Source organism: Lates calcarifer, linkage group LG9, assembly GCF_001640805.2.
Source record: "Lates calcarifer isolate ASB-BC8 linkage group LG9, TLL_Latcal_v3, whole genome shotgun sequence".
NCBI lineage: Eukaryota > Metazoa > Chordata > Actinopteri > Centropomidae > Lates > Lates calcarifer.
Window position 1 is genome coordinate 18,615,239 of NC_066841.1, and position 14,786 is coordinate 18,630,024.

Consider the following 14,786-nt stretch of genomic DNA (forward strand, 5'->3'; position numbering starts at 1 on the left):
TTATAAGACGTGTCTATTTTATTTTGGCCTGAATGGGTTAATCTGTTCCAAGGGTCTGATGACACGATCATCTGCTACATTACTTCTTAACAAAACACAGCTATATCCTCTAGGGTTCGATCATAAATATAAGGAAGTATCTGTTCACATGCTCCCTCATGAGAGGAATCCATCAACAAGTAAAAAGCACACAATTAATATGACAGAATGTGTACACAACTCCACAAGTTTGAGCGCTTCCCAGACTCTGAATGAGAGCTGCTGAGCAGGACTGTGCCTTTCTCTGCTTCAGCTCTGATGTTATAAAACTCAATTTTATCTATTAACTTAATGACTAACTTGTTAATATTTATTAATTTGGGTTATTATGTTCAGAGCATTTCCCATGTTAAATGCAATGAGCTATTACCAAACAACTGAGCTGCTTTTTGTGTGCCAAAGTTCATTCTTGACCTTTTCTTGACTGAGGAAGATTTTAACCTCAGGGTCCATTTATTAGCTAAGTTTTCTTTGTTATGGGGTTTGCTTATTTGTCATCACAAACTTTGTCTGCAGTGAAAGGCCTTAACACATGGTTGAAAGCTCCAGAAAAAGCAAGTAAGTTAGTTTTTTTCCCTTTGCAACAACCCAGTTTTTGGCTATATCTTATTTATTGAAGTCTTAAGTGATGTCTAGTGAGGGATGAGCTGTTAACCTAATAACTTACTTCATTTTATGGTTTAATAATTAAGGTTATTAGGCTGATAGCTTATTACCTACACTGCCTACCATGCTGAATCAGTTTGTTGAGTTTTAGCTTTGAAGCCAAGGGAACTAACCAATTGGATGCACATTTTTGTTCAATTGAAAGTGTATTCTGTTTCTGGGAACCTCTGCCTGGGGCTGCAGGGCTGCACTTAGAGATAATAAACAATAGTCTGTAAGCAAACTTTTGCTATAAGACACACAGTATAGACTATGCTGCCTCTTGAGAGAGCTGATAGTGAGACAAACGCAAAGAAGGGACTTCTTGGACAACTTCACTATACTTCTACGGTGCACAGGAAGAGAGAAATAGTCTTAAGTGGTAAAATCTCCAGTAACTCTTATACAACAAGTTCTGATGATATGACTTCAGCATTGCTTATCTAGCATGTGTAAACAGCATATCACATATAACATTTAATAAATGGTTTCTAATGCACTATAATGTACTTGAACGTTGAACAAGTATAACTTTTCCTGTGGACACTCATAAGTGGAGGCTGTAGTATAAACAGAACCCGAATAACAACACATGAAAACACAGTTATAATAAGAGATATCTTAATAGGAGAGATTATGATAACTGACCATTAATACTTTAATAAACACTTTAAAATCGCTGCATATCTGCTTACAACCATATAGTGTTCTAAAAGGAATACAAAAGTGCTTATAGATGCTAAACAGGAAGGCATGTGAGTCAGATCCATGCTTAGCTGCATAGGATTCATTAATAAATGACCCCACCTGTCATTTGTTGCATGCATCACTGAGAGAAACAGTAACACAACGTAACACAGTGCGTGTATCAGATCTACTAACACAGCCACTGTCATCATGTGCTACGTTAAATTCATGGCTGGCTGCAGGGAGGGTTTGATAAAGGCAGTGAATGAGAGGAGACTGAATGAACTGCTGTGTACGGTCATGACAGAATTCTGATTTGACAAGAAGGCTTGGGCCTCCTCAGATATAACAAACAAACAAACAAACAAACAAACAAAAGGCCTCCTCACGTGTGATTTTCACTCACGACCCGGTGATGATGCGGTGCCTGAGCCAGTACACCGCGTTTGGTTCATTTAAACGCGCCCTGCTGTACCGTACCTTGACGCTGGTGTGGCTCGTCTGCGTCTCGGCCTCGATGCGGATGTGTCCTCCGCTGTTCTCCTTGCGATCCCGGTACGAGTTGTTGCGCGAGTGCCGGCTCTGGTAGGTGATGACGGAGGGGATGGTCTCGGCCGCATCGGTCTTGATGAAGAGCCCGTGTAGCGTTGCCGCGGTGCCCTGAGAGATGGTGGTGGTCTGGTGGGGGGAGTTGGATTCGTCTGAGTCTCGGCAGTAGATCACCCCGCTCTGAGAGACGTGGATACTGGGAGCGCAGCCCATACCTCAGCGACGCGCCTCCGGAGTCAAATCCCAGATAATAAACACCGACACTTGGGTACCACCTTCCTGTAGTCCACAGCTGCCTGCACACAGGCTGCTGTTTTCTCCGGGCATCGGCTGCGGGCTCGAATCGCTCTCTCCTCCACACACCTCCGTTTGAGCACATTAAGGGAGGGAAACGTGAGGTGATGATGATTGTTTAATTCATGCGTCCCGTGGATCCGGTTCGTCCTCAGCCTCCGCTATTGTAGGATCTTGGAATTTGACATCATATTTAGGACAGAAAGGTGTTTGAGGCTATAATCTAGACCTTGCTGATGGCCTGTACCACCCGCCACCGCATCTATGAAATGACCTAGACTAATGAATAAAATTAATAAATGGACTAAACCACCTGGCTGCTCCTCATCACCTCTTGCTTCATATCCGGCTTTGTATCTCCGCTCATCCTCTGTGGCATGCTCGCATTTTAGGCCCGTGGAGAGTAACTGGCTTTAGGAAATCTCATGTGTGTCTCTACTTTAGTTATTCTGCTTGCTGATCATTGGCCACGGTCCATCTCCTCTCTCTCTCTCTCTCTCTCTCTCTCTCCTCTCTCTCTCTCTCCCTCTCCTCTTTACATCACACTGACATTATATCACTTCTCTGTCTCCATCATGACCCTCTAATCTCCCCGGAGGCCATGCCCTGACTCCAGGGGTAAGTCAAGGACCTCACTATGCTGAGTTAGACATAATGCTATCGAAGTAATAGAGACTTAATGAAAAAACCACTTACTGCCTAAACCACTTCCCACCTTCTCTTTAAGCATTGCCTATGTATTACTTTTAGATCTCTTTATATACAGTGCAGCTTGTCTAAGTGTGTTGTGGTGTGGAGGGTTACACATGTGATTCAGGTTGACCTTTGACATCTGACCTTTGACAATGCTGTTAGGCTATAAAAGGGAGAAATCAGCAGAAAGGCTGTGAACTAATAAACAAGGGTTGCAACTGATGACTGTTTTTATTATTGATTAATATGATGACTATATTCTCAATGATCATGTCATTTGATCAATAAAATGTCAGAAAATAATGAACAATGGTCCAAGTTGACATCTTTCAGTTGCTTGTGTTCTGACCAAAATACAAAGATACTAACTTTATATGATATAAGACAAAGATAAGGAGCAGTAAATCCTCTCATTTGACAAACTGAAATCTAATAATGTTTGGCATTTTCTAGAAAAATGGCTCATTAAATTTATCAATTGTCAAAATAATTGCCAATTGATTTTCTGACGATCAACAGATCGACTATATGTTTCAGCACTAGATATCTAACTAATACTTACTGATAATGCAGGCTTTATATATTGCAGCTAATGAGCTTATTAACCTATTTATACTTTATCTTTTAACTTTTCTTTATTCCAAAACATTTTGCCCTCTAATGGACAAATATAATACAATACTGGCATTAAATGATGAGTAAATAAACAGATTAAAAAACAGGACAAACAAGCACACTGTGGTAATTATTCAGTAGTTACTTAAAAGCAGCCATTAGTGAGTTAACAAACTTAACAAGCTTGGTTTGATAGGCTTTGGCTTTTCAAATTTAACAGTGGTTTGATTCGGACAACAATTAGTTGGTTTGATTAACTGTCAGACATTTTGTCAAACAAAAGAAGACATGAGGCTGCCTGTTGATTTGGGCTGTGGTTGGTAACTATAAATCAATGAATGAAAAAATACTCATCAGATTATTAGTTTAAGAAAATAACTGTTTGGACCAACCCTACTTGTGCACATCTGTAACACTGTTCAGCTAATCTGTTTCTGTCATCATCAAAACTAGACCAAAATATAAAATAACACCCACTGATCTGCTATCAAACATACCGTCTTGAAACATAGTAACATGAATAGCTCTTCTTTGAAACTGACAGTTTAACAATGTTTGGGTTGCCAGGTTGTGAAAATTCCTCTGGCTGATGTATAGTCACATCCAAGACAGAGGCAAAGTCAGACTGAGACCAGTGTTTCCTTTGGTGTGGCACAGAAATTACTGCAGTTCTCCTGAGGGGCATGTAGCCATGTAGACCAAACGGCCATTATGTCAGCCCATGAGTATTTCATTAATGCACTTAGGCAACAGTGACTGCTAAATGAGGACCAAGTAGCTAGCACATTAGCAGGCTAATTCATTGTTATTATTCTTTTTGTTCAGCCTTCAATAGATTGGCTTACTGGTGCTGTGTGTGCTGGCCATGGTTACCACCGACCACCATTTGGCTACACCATCACTCCAGCTTTATCTTGAACCTTTAAACTGGCTATAATCAATGATTTCAATATCAACAATGGATCACATAATGCAGATAAATACGAAGGAGATCTCTTGTAGTGACAAATACACATCAAATAATCATCCTCTGATATATACTACCTGCCCAACATCGAACAGCAAACACATGAAGCAAGTGACTACAGCCAGTGCATGTTGTGGAGCATTTAGCAGCTAAAAAGACACGTATTTCCCTCAGGTGTTGGTGGAGACCAAGAGCAGAACTAAAAGGTTAGGCCACATTGGAATTACAATTATTGTACGCTAATGTACGTTAATGTTGTTCTGTGTCTGTGTAGATAAGCAAATACTTGTCACATAGCAGCGTAAAAGGCAGTGATATGTCAGATCAATATTGCTGCAGCAACATGTCAGTCACTATGTCACCTCCTCTACATCACAGGTATCAATCAACTTAAGAAATTTAATAAAACTCAACTTAAACACAGTCATTTATCAGGAAATGAAAGCATGTCTTTAAACATGCAAACTTTTCTCTACCCTGAAACAAGTTAAAAGGAGCAAAGCAAAGCATATCATTTTGGTGAGTGACTACCAGCATCACTCTGTCCAGTTTAGCTATATGTACCACAAAACCATACAAATCTGACATGATGTATTGAGTCTCCTGGGTATCCCAAAGGACAGGACTTTACAAATAAAAGTCTGGAAAGAAATACTAATACTTTCTGTAACTTTGATGACGTAAGAAGAAAGAAAAGCCACAGAAAGGACAATAATTCTTGGTATCCTTCAAGCAGTACAGGAAAGTGACTGAGTAAATTTACTCGAGCACTGCACTTATAACGTATAATTCTACATGACATACATGTTATATATTTACATATTTAAATTGTCTGTACTTGTACTCAATTACATTTGAGAGGTAAATGTACTTTTTATTTCACTACACTGATTTGACAGCTATAGCTATTGGTTGTTAATTACTACTTTACAAAGATTTTCATACTAAACGTATAAAATGTATGTCATTATTACAGATTAAACCTCCTGTGTGTGCAAAAATTCATATACAAAATTAAAATGCTGTGCACACATTTATACATCAGTAATAATACTCCAACAATATGGTTTCTAACATTGACAGGTACCATCAAGTGCCCTACTTTTGATACTTACATTTGGTTAATAACAATTATGTGCTCTTACTTTGTCAGTGCAGGAATTTGGCATCTAATTTTGTTGCTTTATGAAATGAGACAACTCCTCCATTAAGTATTTACTGTTGTCTATGAGGTTATTTGTGTTTTAGAGCAGAGTGTTCATTAGCTCTTATTTATCATGCTCAGCACAATTAAATGATCTCCTGTTGAGACTGTAGACAGCCCCCTGGTGGCAGGCCTCACACATTTTCAACTGGTGTTCACAACTGTGGATCATCAGTGCCTTATCAAACCAGCACTATTCAGTCTAAAGTACCAACCTACATGCCAGGGTTCACTATCTCAATTATGTCTTTCTATATATTAGGCTGCAGCACCTATTTTGAGTTGGCAGACTGGCAAACCACAGATATACATTTCATCAAGCTGACAATAGCTGTCAACAACTGTACTCACATAATAAGCTAGGCTATATTAATCAACCTTTTTGACATTGTTTAGGCACATGAAAGCTGTAGACATCACAGGAGTTAGCAGGCCTGCTTATGTAGTCAGAGAAAACAACTGCTTTTTCAGTGTTTCAGCTTTTACTTATAAGCTAAAGGAGAAAACACAAATCTATTTCCAGCAGGTAAGCCCATACAGCAGGAGTAGCCTGACAAAATAAGTCCTGTATATTTAAAGATTGAACTACTGGAGGACAACTTTGCCTACAGTTAGTTTCCAAAATAGTATTATTTTTTTTTTCCAAGACACAACTTCAAAGCTACTCCCTTGTCCACTTACTCTACTTTAAAGCCCCAACCCTGTAATTTTATTATTTGTTCGTTTCCTTTCATTTTTGGTGAAAGTGATAAGTTACAGCCATGGAGCGCAGCACTGGTTTGGCTCTGTGCGTTAACTTAATAAATCCGAACATGATCAAATTTGATTTGAAGTTCTCCCGTGCAGCATGAAGCAGCACTGTTATTTATTTTATTTTTTTTTTACGGCAGTAAGTTCTTACCTTTTGTGGTCCATTTGGAAATACAGCACTTTCCTCTGTTGAGAGTCCACTCATGTCTTAAAGCCACGATGTTCTGTCCTTCAGTATGAACTCAAAATAATGGAGAATTTAGCCTACGCGTGTAATGTATCCAGTGTAAATACATACGTAATACTATAGCCTATAATCATATGAGTATCTGCCGAGTTACGTGGGGTCCCACAGGTACCGAGTGCTGGATAGTTAGTTAGATGTCGGCCCCTGAACTTCTCAACCTCCTCGGTTCAGACCGCACCGGCAGCCTCGGTGTCCGTGCGGCCCTAGTGTCCTCACAGTGCAGTTATAACCGGAGAACAGTGGTGGATTAAATATTCAGGTATTTTTATTTGACCGCTAATTTCAGCACATTGGAAAAACACTCGTTCACAGTTTAAGTCTTCCATAAACAGTGGTGGAAAAACAAAATAGTAACCTACATCCAAAGACTCTACTAACTTAACCTACTGTACTTTTATAGCAGACTTAAAATAAACAACAAAATATGATGTCTCCACTTGTTACATTTAGTTGCTGCTTGATGCATCAGGGCCATACTGCAGGAGTATTTCTGCTTTATATAGCCTACTTTAAATACATTTTGTTGATAACCCTTAAGTACTTTTACTCAAGTAAAACTTTGAATTCAAATGTGTACTTATAACAGAGTATAAATACAGAATGATTGTATACTTTTACTGAAGTAAAAGATCCCAGTACTTCTTCCTCCATGTGCATGTGAAAAAGAACAGTAGCATATCTGCACAATGAAGCTATTTACCAAAAATAAAAGTACTGATGCACCACCATTGCTGCTCATCCACAAGAGATGAGGGCCATATAAATCTGAAGACTTCCATGTTTTCTATACACTGTCAAAGACCAGGCCAGCTCTGAGCTTGTATCAAAATAGTTTACTTTCTTGACATAATCAGCATTTAATATGTTTCCCTTGGGTTGTAGATTCAAAGTCTAAAATAATGAAATAATCTGAAATATATTTTGCAATAAGATATGATTTATTGTACATAACACAGAGTCTTACACTTTTCAGCCTTGCTACCAGGCTCCAGGGATGGCAATGTCAGATAGTTGGTCCAGACTGAAATATCTGGATTGGTTGTAGAGACATTCATCTCCCCCTTCAGGGTGAACAGGAATATTTTTGGTGATTTTCTGAATTTTCATGTAGGGCCATCATCAGCTCAGCTAATTTGATTCATGACGGAGCCTGAAAAAACAGCATTCCCATCAGACTCGAATGTGTTTATTTCTAACCGACAAACAAATTTCTAACTATTGACCATGATAAACATCATGACTGCTTAACATTAGTGTGTTAGCATTGTCACTGAGTGTAATAGTTAACATTAGCATTTGGCTCAAACATAGCAAACATAACATAGCATGTTTGGAGGCATGGAGTTTGTATGTTGTCTCACTGACTCTGTGTGTTTCTCTATGCTAGATTGTGTTTCTCCTGTATATTAAAGCTGCTGAAGCCAAAGTGAACTCTACTTTACTAGCTGAGCAGACAGGAAAGCTTAATTTTGAGAATCAGAATCAGAATCAGACTTTATTGCCAAGTAAGTTTGCACATACAAAGAATTTGTCTTGGTATATCTGTGCTAAAGAACAGTGATAGTAAACAAAGACAGATATAGAGAGGTAGAAGTAAGGCTAAGGAGTAGAAAGAGCAAAAAGCTAAAACTATATTTACAAGGAACATAAATATACATAATTAAAATGTAAAGTGTAGAGTGCAAATGTTTGAAGGTAGCAGTGATTGTCCAGAGAGATGTGCGTTAATGTAACGCATAGGTGTGTGTATAATGTTAATGTAACGTGTGGTGGGGGGTGGGGGAATTATAGTCTGTGACAGTCTGGGTTGGGGTGGGGGGGTAGATCCTGTTGAGGAGCCCAGTTGCAGCCGGGGAAGAAACTGTTCTTGTGGCATGAGGTCTTGGTTTTGATGGACCGCAACCTCCTGCCAGAAGGGAGTGTCCTGAAGAGTTTGTGACCAGGATGGGAGGGATCGGCCATGATCTTTCCTGCCCGCCTCAGGGTCCTGGAGGTGTACAGGTCCTGGAGAGAAGGCAGGTTACAGCCGATCACCTTCTCAGCAGAAAAGTCGAAGTTCCCATACCAGGAGTGTGCAGCTCTCTTCAGGGGGAAGGTATGACATTATAAATTGCATTATTTGGAATGCAGGGTGTGTACATAGTAAATGTTGATGCATGAAAGAAGATCAATCAACTCCCCCATCTGGTCACTGAGTTAGATTTGTTCAGTTCCAACCATAACCAGTTGTAGCTTAAAATACTTTTATTCTCTGGATTCTTCTTGTGTATAATGCTCTCCTGTTGCATTCATGTTTCTTCAGGTCTGTCTTACTCACATATGTACACTGACGCATCAGCAATCAGCAAGTGTACAAACTGGCCTGTGAGTATCTCTAAAAGTCAGTCTTTTCATCACAACATTCCCCTAACATTTTCACAGATAGTGTTTCCTTGCTGCAGCAGTGGAGGAACAATGTTTTTATTCTAAGAGACTGAAAAATCACTTTAAAACCAGTGACCACCAATTACAGAAACCGTAAACTCTTTCATTTTGCATAAAGAATTTGTTTTAAGACAGACTTTGCAAAATGTGAATCTATCCATTAATCTCATGTCTTTGTTCTCTTATTTTTGAAGTTCTGCATTCTGCTCCTTGCTATGCTGCAGTTTTAGGGTTTGACCTTCTCTTTCTAAGTTTGGAAGAACACACTGTCACTTGCTATTTTCTACTGAGATCAGAGGTCACGTTATTGACCGACTCCAGAAGGTAAAATTCATGGTGTGTGTTCATTTAGACAGATGTTGATATAAGTTAATATAAGTGTTACAGTTCATTCATAACCGAAGGGACAGCAACAAATCTATCTCCACTCAAGGTCAAATTCCATTAAATTACTATGCTAAGTTGAGCATGTCAGAGTGAGGGTTGTGAAAGAACTGCTTTGTGTTCATGAGATGAACAATTCCTTCATTATTATATTTTTGATTTCTATTCCATGAAATATGCACAATTATTACACAAAGACAAGATCTCATAATCTTTATTTCTCTGTGAGAGTGCTCTGCATAGAGTCCAGAAGATATTTCATCATTTCAATTGTTTCTTAATGACAGTAGTATGTATGTGGCATAAGTTGGATTATCAGCAAAATATCTAAAAGCCAAAGTGCTCACTTTGGAAAAAGGATCTCCTATGCAGGTTCCTCAGCTGTCCAGCAGAGGGCATGAGAAGTACAGCAGCTGAAATCGGCAGGTCAGAACTGCTCCATACAGCCTGAGCTTTAAGGTGTTTTTGTTTGTTTGTTAGTTTTGTTTGTTTTTCCAACTTGTCAGTAATTTTTCCTCTTCTGTGTTGTGGTCAGAAACTGTTTGTCTGAAACAAGGTCCTGCCTGAGATTTGTGCCAAGCACAGCTGGCAACAAAGGCATTAGATTGAGATCACAACACCGAAAACAAACATGACATTTGAATAAAAGAATTAAAAAAAAAAAAGTGATTCATATCGCTCAGTAATCATACAACAGTTGAGTTCATGAGATGACAAATTTTCACCAGAGGCAATTATGTAAACTGTGGTAAATCAAACAAAAAAATGATCACGAAACAAAGCAGTCTCTTCTAAATTATGGGCAATGTTTTTAGTCAAGTGATGAAATTGTGTCAACTGATGTCTGTTTATTAGATACGCAGTATAAATGCGTATAAGAGACTTTCTTGGAAGACACAAAAAAGCTAAAGATGCTGAATACACTCTCATCCTGTTTACCAGGAAGCTGGATTTCATTCTCTTCTGCTCAACTTGCAAGATTGTGTAGCTTACCCTGTTATGACATAAGCAGGCCTTTGTTTCCCTAAATCTGAATTATGCATGGCTGAACTGAATCTGTCTTACTCACATGCACATTCACATGCACACGCGCACCCACAGCCAACACCCCCCCACCCCCCACCCCCCACACACACGGTACAGACTGCTTATGTTACACTTTGATGCATGAAGGCGGCTTTCACCCTTGTTTGTGTGTGCAGGTGTTTGTCCCTATATCCATGAGTGCATTATATACACGAGGTCTAAGGTCATGAGGTTGTCATAGACCTTTTTCTTAGGAAATACCCAGGGCGCCTGGTGGAAGGATGACATTACTTAAAAAAAAATTTGCATGGAGAAATCACAACTGTGCGGTTTGTCCTTATGAATCCTATAGTTTACAGCTGGTTCATATTCATATCATCACACATCCCTAGGTAGCAGGATTATTGTGTTCTTGTTAGCGTGTGGTTATTTTAAACTGTAAATTTGTTTGGGAGTAAGCAACACTTTAGCACAATATAAACTTAAATAATAACCGCAGGTCCTCCTCTTTTTTTGTTGCCTTATTTGTTGTGTTGGTTTCAGAATCTAGTTTTGGTATCTTTTAAAGATATTATGCTGGTATACAACTACTATAGACTAATTGTGGTAGCAAAACTATGGAGTAGGATAATACTTCAGTGTTGGGTTTTGGGGCTGAGAGCAAAATATTGCAAAGCAGCCATGTGTGTTGCACTGTTTGCACTGCAACTGATGTCAATAGACAGTAACTGGATACATGTAATACATGCAGATTGGCAGAACAGGGACAATATGGGCCCACAACAAAATTTTTCCTTGAAGCCCATTAGGAGGTTAATTAGACCCTGGCTACTATAACATTTACACTGTATTACTCTTAATGTGTATTAAAATGAGACGACCTGTCAGTGTGTGTAGACATATTTGTACATTATTCAACTCACTGATCTGATTCATTCATTCATCTGCTTTACTTTTAATGGCCAAACCAACTGAATTTATCCTGCTGATGTGTACAGTTTATGGCACCGTGCTTCAGAACTCTGAAAAACCCATCAAAAAGTCATATTGTTGTACTGAATGGCATATTACAATGCAATATCAGTGTGGTTCATTCTGACACAACTCTCCAACTGCTTAGAGGTTACCTAGAACATTGATGGTAATAATAAAATGACTGAAGACTTGCTTGAAATAATTTACTATAACTTACAACTCATTGAAATAGATGGTCACGTGGCATTTTTTCATCAAGTAATCCAGTCCATTATCAACTGATTCTACCCCTCAAGATGATTATTTGAAATTAAAATACTTCAGTCCACTGATTGCTCATTTTGCTCTTTACTTTAACAATTATCTTGCTACTAGAGAGATTTCAGACTCTTTGAGTGAACTCTCTCTTATGTGCAGATGACCCTATAGCATATTCTTTTACTTACCATTGTCACTGGCATTTTCAAAATGCTGCTGGGGTTTAATTTTGGCTTGGTATTTTTCTTGTTTTACTGTACTTATGTGACATGTGATGTATGAGATGGAACCTTAAGTTTGGCTTTTTTTCCACACCTTGAACAAAGAACCAATATCCCTTTGTCATCCAACATCTAAACAAGGATTGTTCTTGCAGGCCTCTGCACGCCTGACATGTTAGTGTTGATGGAAGGAGATGGCACTGGGGCTTACCAGTAAGCTCAAAATGATATGATCAGACCTGGACGTGTTGACAGTCTTCTTACCTCCCCCACACTTTATATTCGTCCAGCATCAAAATGTATCAACAGGAGGCTATCAGTAAGGTGTGACAGTGTATCCTGTGATAAGAAATGCAATTTTCTTATTACTAAAAATATGGAAATAAGGATTTAGGTTTTCATTAACATGCAATTTCCACTAAATGTGAGGGTTGTTTGTCAGTGTCAGGGAGGGGAGAAGATACAAGACAATATCAAAGTCAGGTCACAAAATTTCATGACCTGGCAAGACAGCATGTTGAGAATATGTATGAACATGTGTGATGCTGTTATCTGTTGTCTGTGTTTATTTGTTTCAATTTTTGAATAAACCTTCTGGCAGTAAAGAATTTTCACCTGAAAAGTGTTTTGATTTTTGTTGCTTTTCAGCTGCATTTGTTAAGTTTTAGTCTCAAAAATGTCAAATGGAGGACACATCAAAAAGAAAACACTGGTGAAATGTCAGTAGCACAAAGCTGCAGGCTCTTTCGGTCACCTTTCATTATCAGAGGCAGGGGTCAGATGTAATGTCAACAGACAGAATAGAGGGTTAGGTGGGGGGGTAAGATGAAAGATTCAATATCATGTGTAGCAGTGTGGGTCTGGTGATCAGTCCATCACTTTGGTCAAGTCTGAAATATTAAGCATTGGACGGACTGCCATTAAATGTAGCAGAGATATTCATGGTCCCAGAAGATAAATCCTAATGACTTTGGTGATCCCCTGCCTTTAGAGAAATTCATAAATGTGCATATTTGCGCCCACTCTTTCCATTGACTTTAAATGCGATAGCATAGCTTCTATAATTCATCTCATATTCTGCCTGAACACATTGTCTTGTTTTAAATTGACCTTGGTCAAATTGTTTCCGAGAGACCTCCATAGATTTGTACTATAATCTGAAGATGCCTAATTGAGTACAGCCAAACATAAGTGATCCTCTTGCCATATGGAAGCATTTTTGTCCAGGAGCTATAACTCATGCAGATGTAAATCCTTACTTCTGCAGAGGCAAAAGCATATTTGAGAAATCTCATTTGCTAAAGTGGAGTAAGTAATTATGACAGTGGAGGCCGCTCTACTAAAAGATAATATACGTAACTTCCAGAGAGAACACAATGGGGAGCATCTGATTTGATGGAGCGGAGCCAAATGAAGCTTCATCACCAGCACTTAATGGCTTCTGCTATTCAGCCAGACCTCTCAGGGCTAAATGAAAAGCTACAGGATCTGTCAAGTGGTCGGCATCTTTGCAGATTCACTCAGAAGCCAAATAAAACTCCCTGCGTGCATAAAGGCCACAAAGAGGCAGGAAATCGTTTTAATGACTGTTCAATGGAAAGGTCTGTATGCACGTTTCAAAAGACCTCAAAATTGGGTACATAATGAAAAGTATGTTTTGATTTAAAATATATGTGACTGATATTAAACTATAGTGTAGACATCATGCCATAAAACTGTTATACTTGATCTGAATGGAGAACACTTCGTCTTGTGACTAATCAGGTTTCTGCCAAATTCACCAGGCTTCAATAGGCACATTTATCAGATAACATGTGTGAGATACCAATAATAAAGATAAACAAAGAACTATTACAAAGCAATTGTTGGGTTTACCTTTATGTTTTCTACTGTGTCTAGGGCCCCTTATACATCTAACCTGGTGAGTGGTTTCTACATACAGTCGCAAAACTTCAAAATAAATCCAATGGATGTGCATTTATGCATTCACCAGTGTTTGATGAAATCATTCAAACTGCTGATGAAGGTAAAATCTGGCTCCATTTTAGAATCTGATAAAGAGTACATTTTCACTTTAAGAATATCTTCTTTCGTAAATCACTTTGAGAAGGTAAAAAACCTGATTGGACAATTTAATATAAATCTTAATACCATTCAACACAAGGTTTTGTTTTTTCCAGGATATTTGGCCAACACTCACTACCTGTTGGCTTTGAAAGGTGGCTCTGCTACAGTACTAGATACCTGTTGTGTAACTAGAGTGTGGACAGATAACTTTAGTATCATGTTTCAATTTGTCAGACAGGTCAGAACCAAAAAATAGTCTAACTGGAATTAACCCAGAACAGGAGGAGAACCTTGACTCTCTTTGGCTCAGTTGAACTATTCAGCATCAATATAAGGATGAAACATTTACATTAGCTTTTATATTTAACAATGACACTTTGGGGGCAAAGGAGTTTAACATAAGTTTTTTTTTTATAAGTGATGTAACCTTTCCAGAAGGAGCTGCAAACAGCAGAAGGAGCTGTGTGCAGTTCATACTTTTTTCATACCAAATTAAAACTTTTACTTACGCTTCTCTCTGATTTCCTGTTTGCCTTCTGGGTACATGCACATATTTTATTGGATTTTCTGGGCTCTGACTTGTTTATATACACTGGGACACATAGCTTATCTTAGAAACGCAAACATGTTGTTTTGCACCACTCACCACCAAGAGTGTGGATTACTCCGAGGCCCAATTTCTGCATTTGAATGGACTGACCTTTTCAACAGCCTGAGGCACCTGCAGACCTCAGGGACTGG

General features: G+C 38.7%; 2 protein-coding genes across 3 annotated transcripts in view; both read right to left on the reverse strand.

Moving 5' to 3' along the window:
* The window catches only part of pde8b (phosphodiesterase 8B), a 38,467-nt gene extending 35,802 nt beyond the window's left edge, over positions 1-2,665 (reverse strand). The window contains exon 1 of the mRNA XM_018694308.2: positions 1,852-2,665. Coding sequence (XP_018549824.1) covers positions 1,852-2,133 — 282 coding nt within the window. The 5' untranslated portion in view covers positions 2,134-2,665. The remainder of the gene's footprint in view (positions 1-1,851) is intronic.
* The window catches only part of LOC108873800 (3-hydroxy-3-methylglutaryl-coenzyme A reductase), a 336,264-nt gene that overhangs the window by 136,895 nt on the left and 184,583 nt on the right, over positions 1-14,786 (reverse strand). The window lies entirely within an intron of this gene.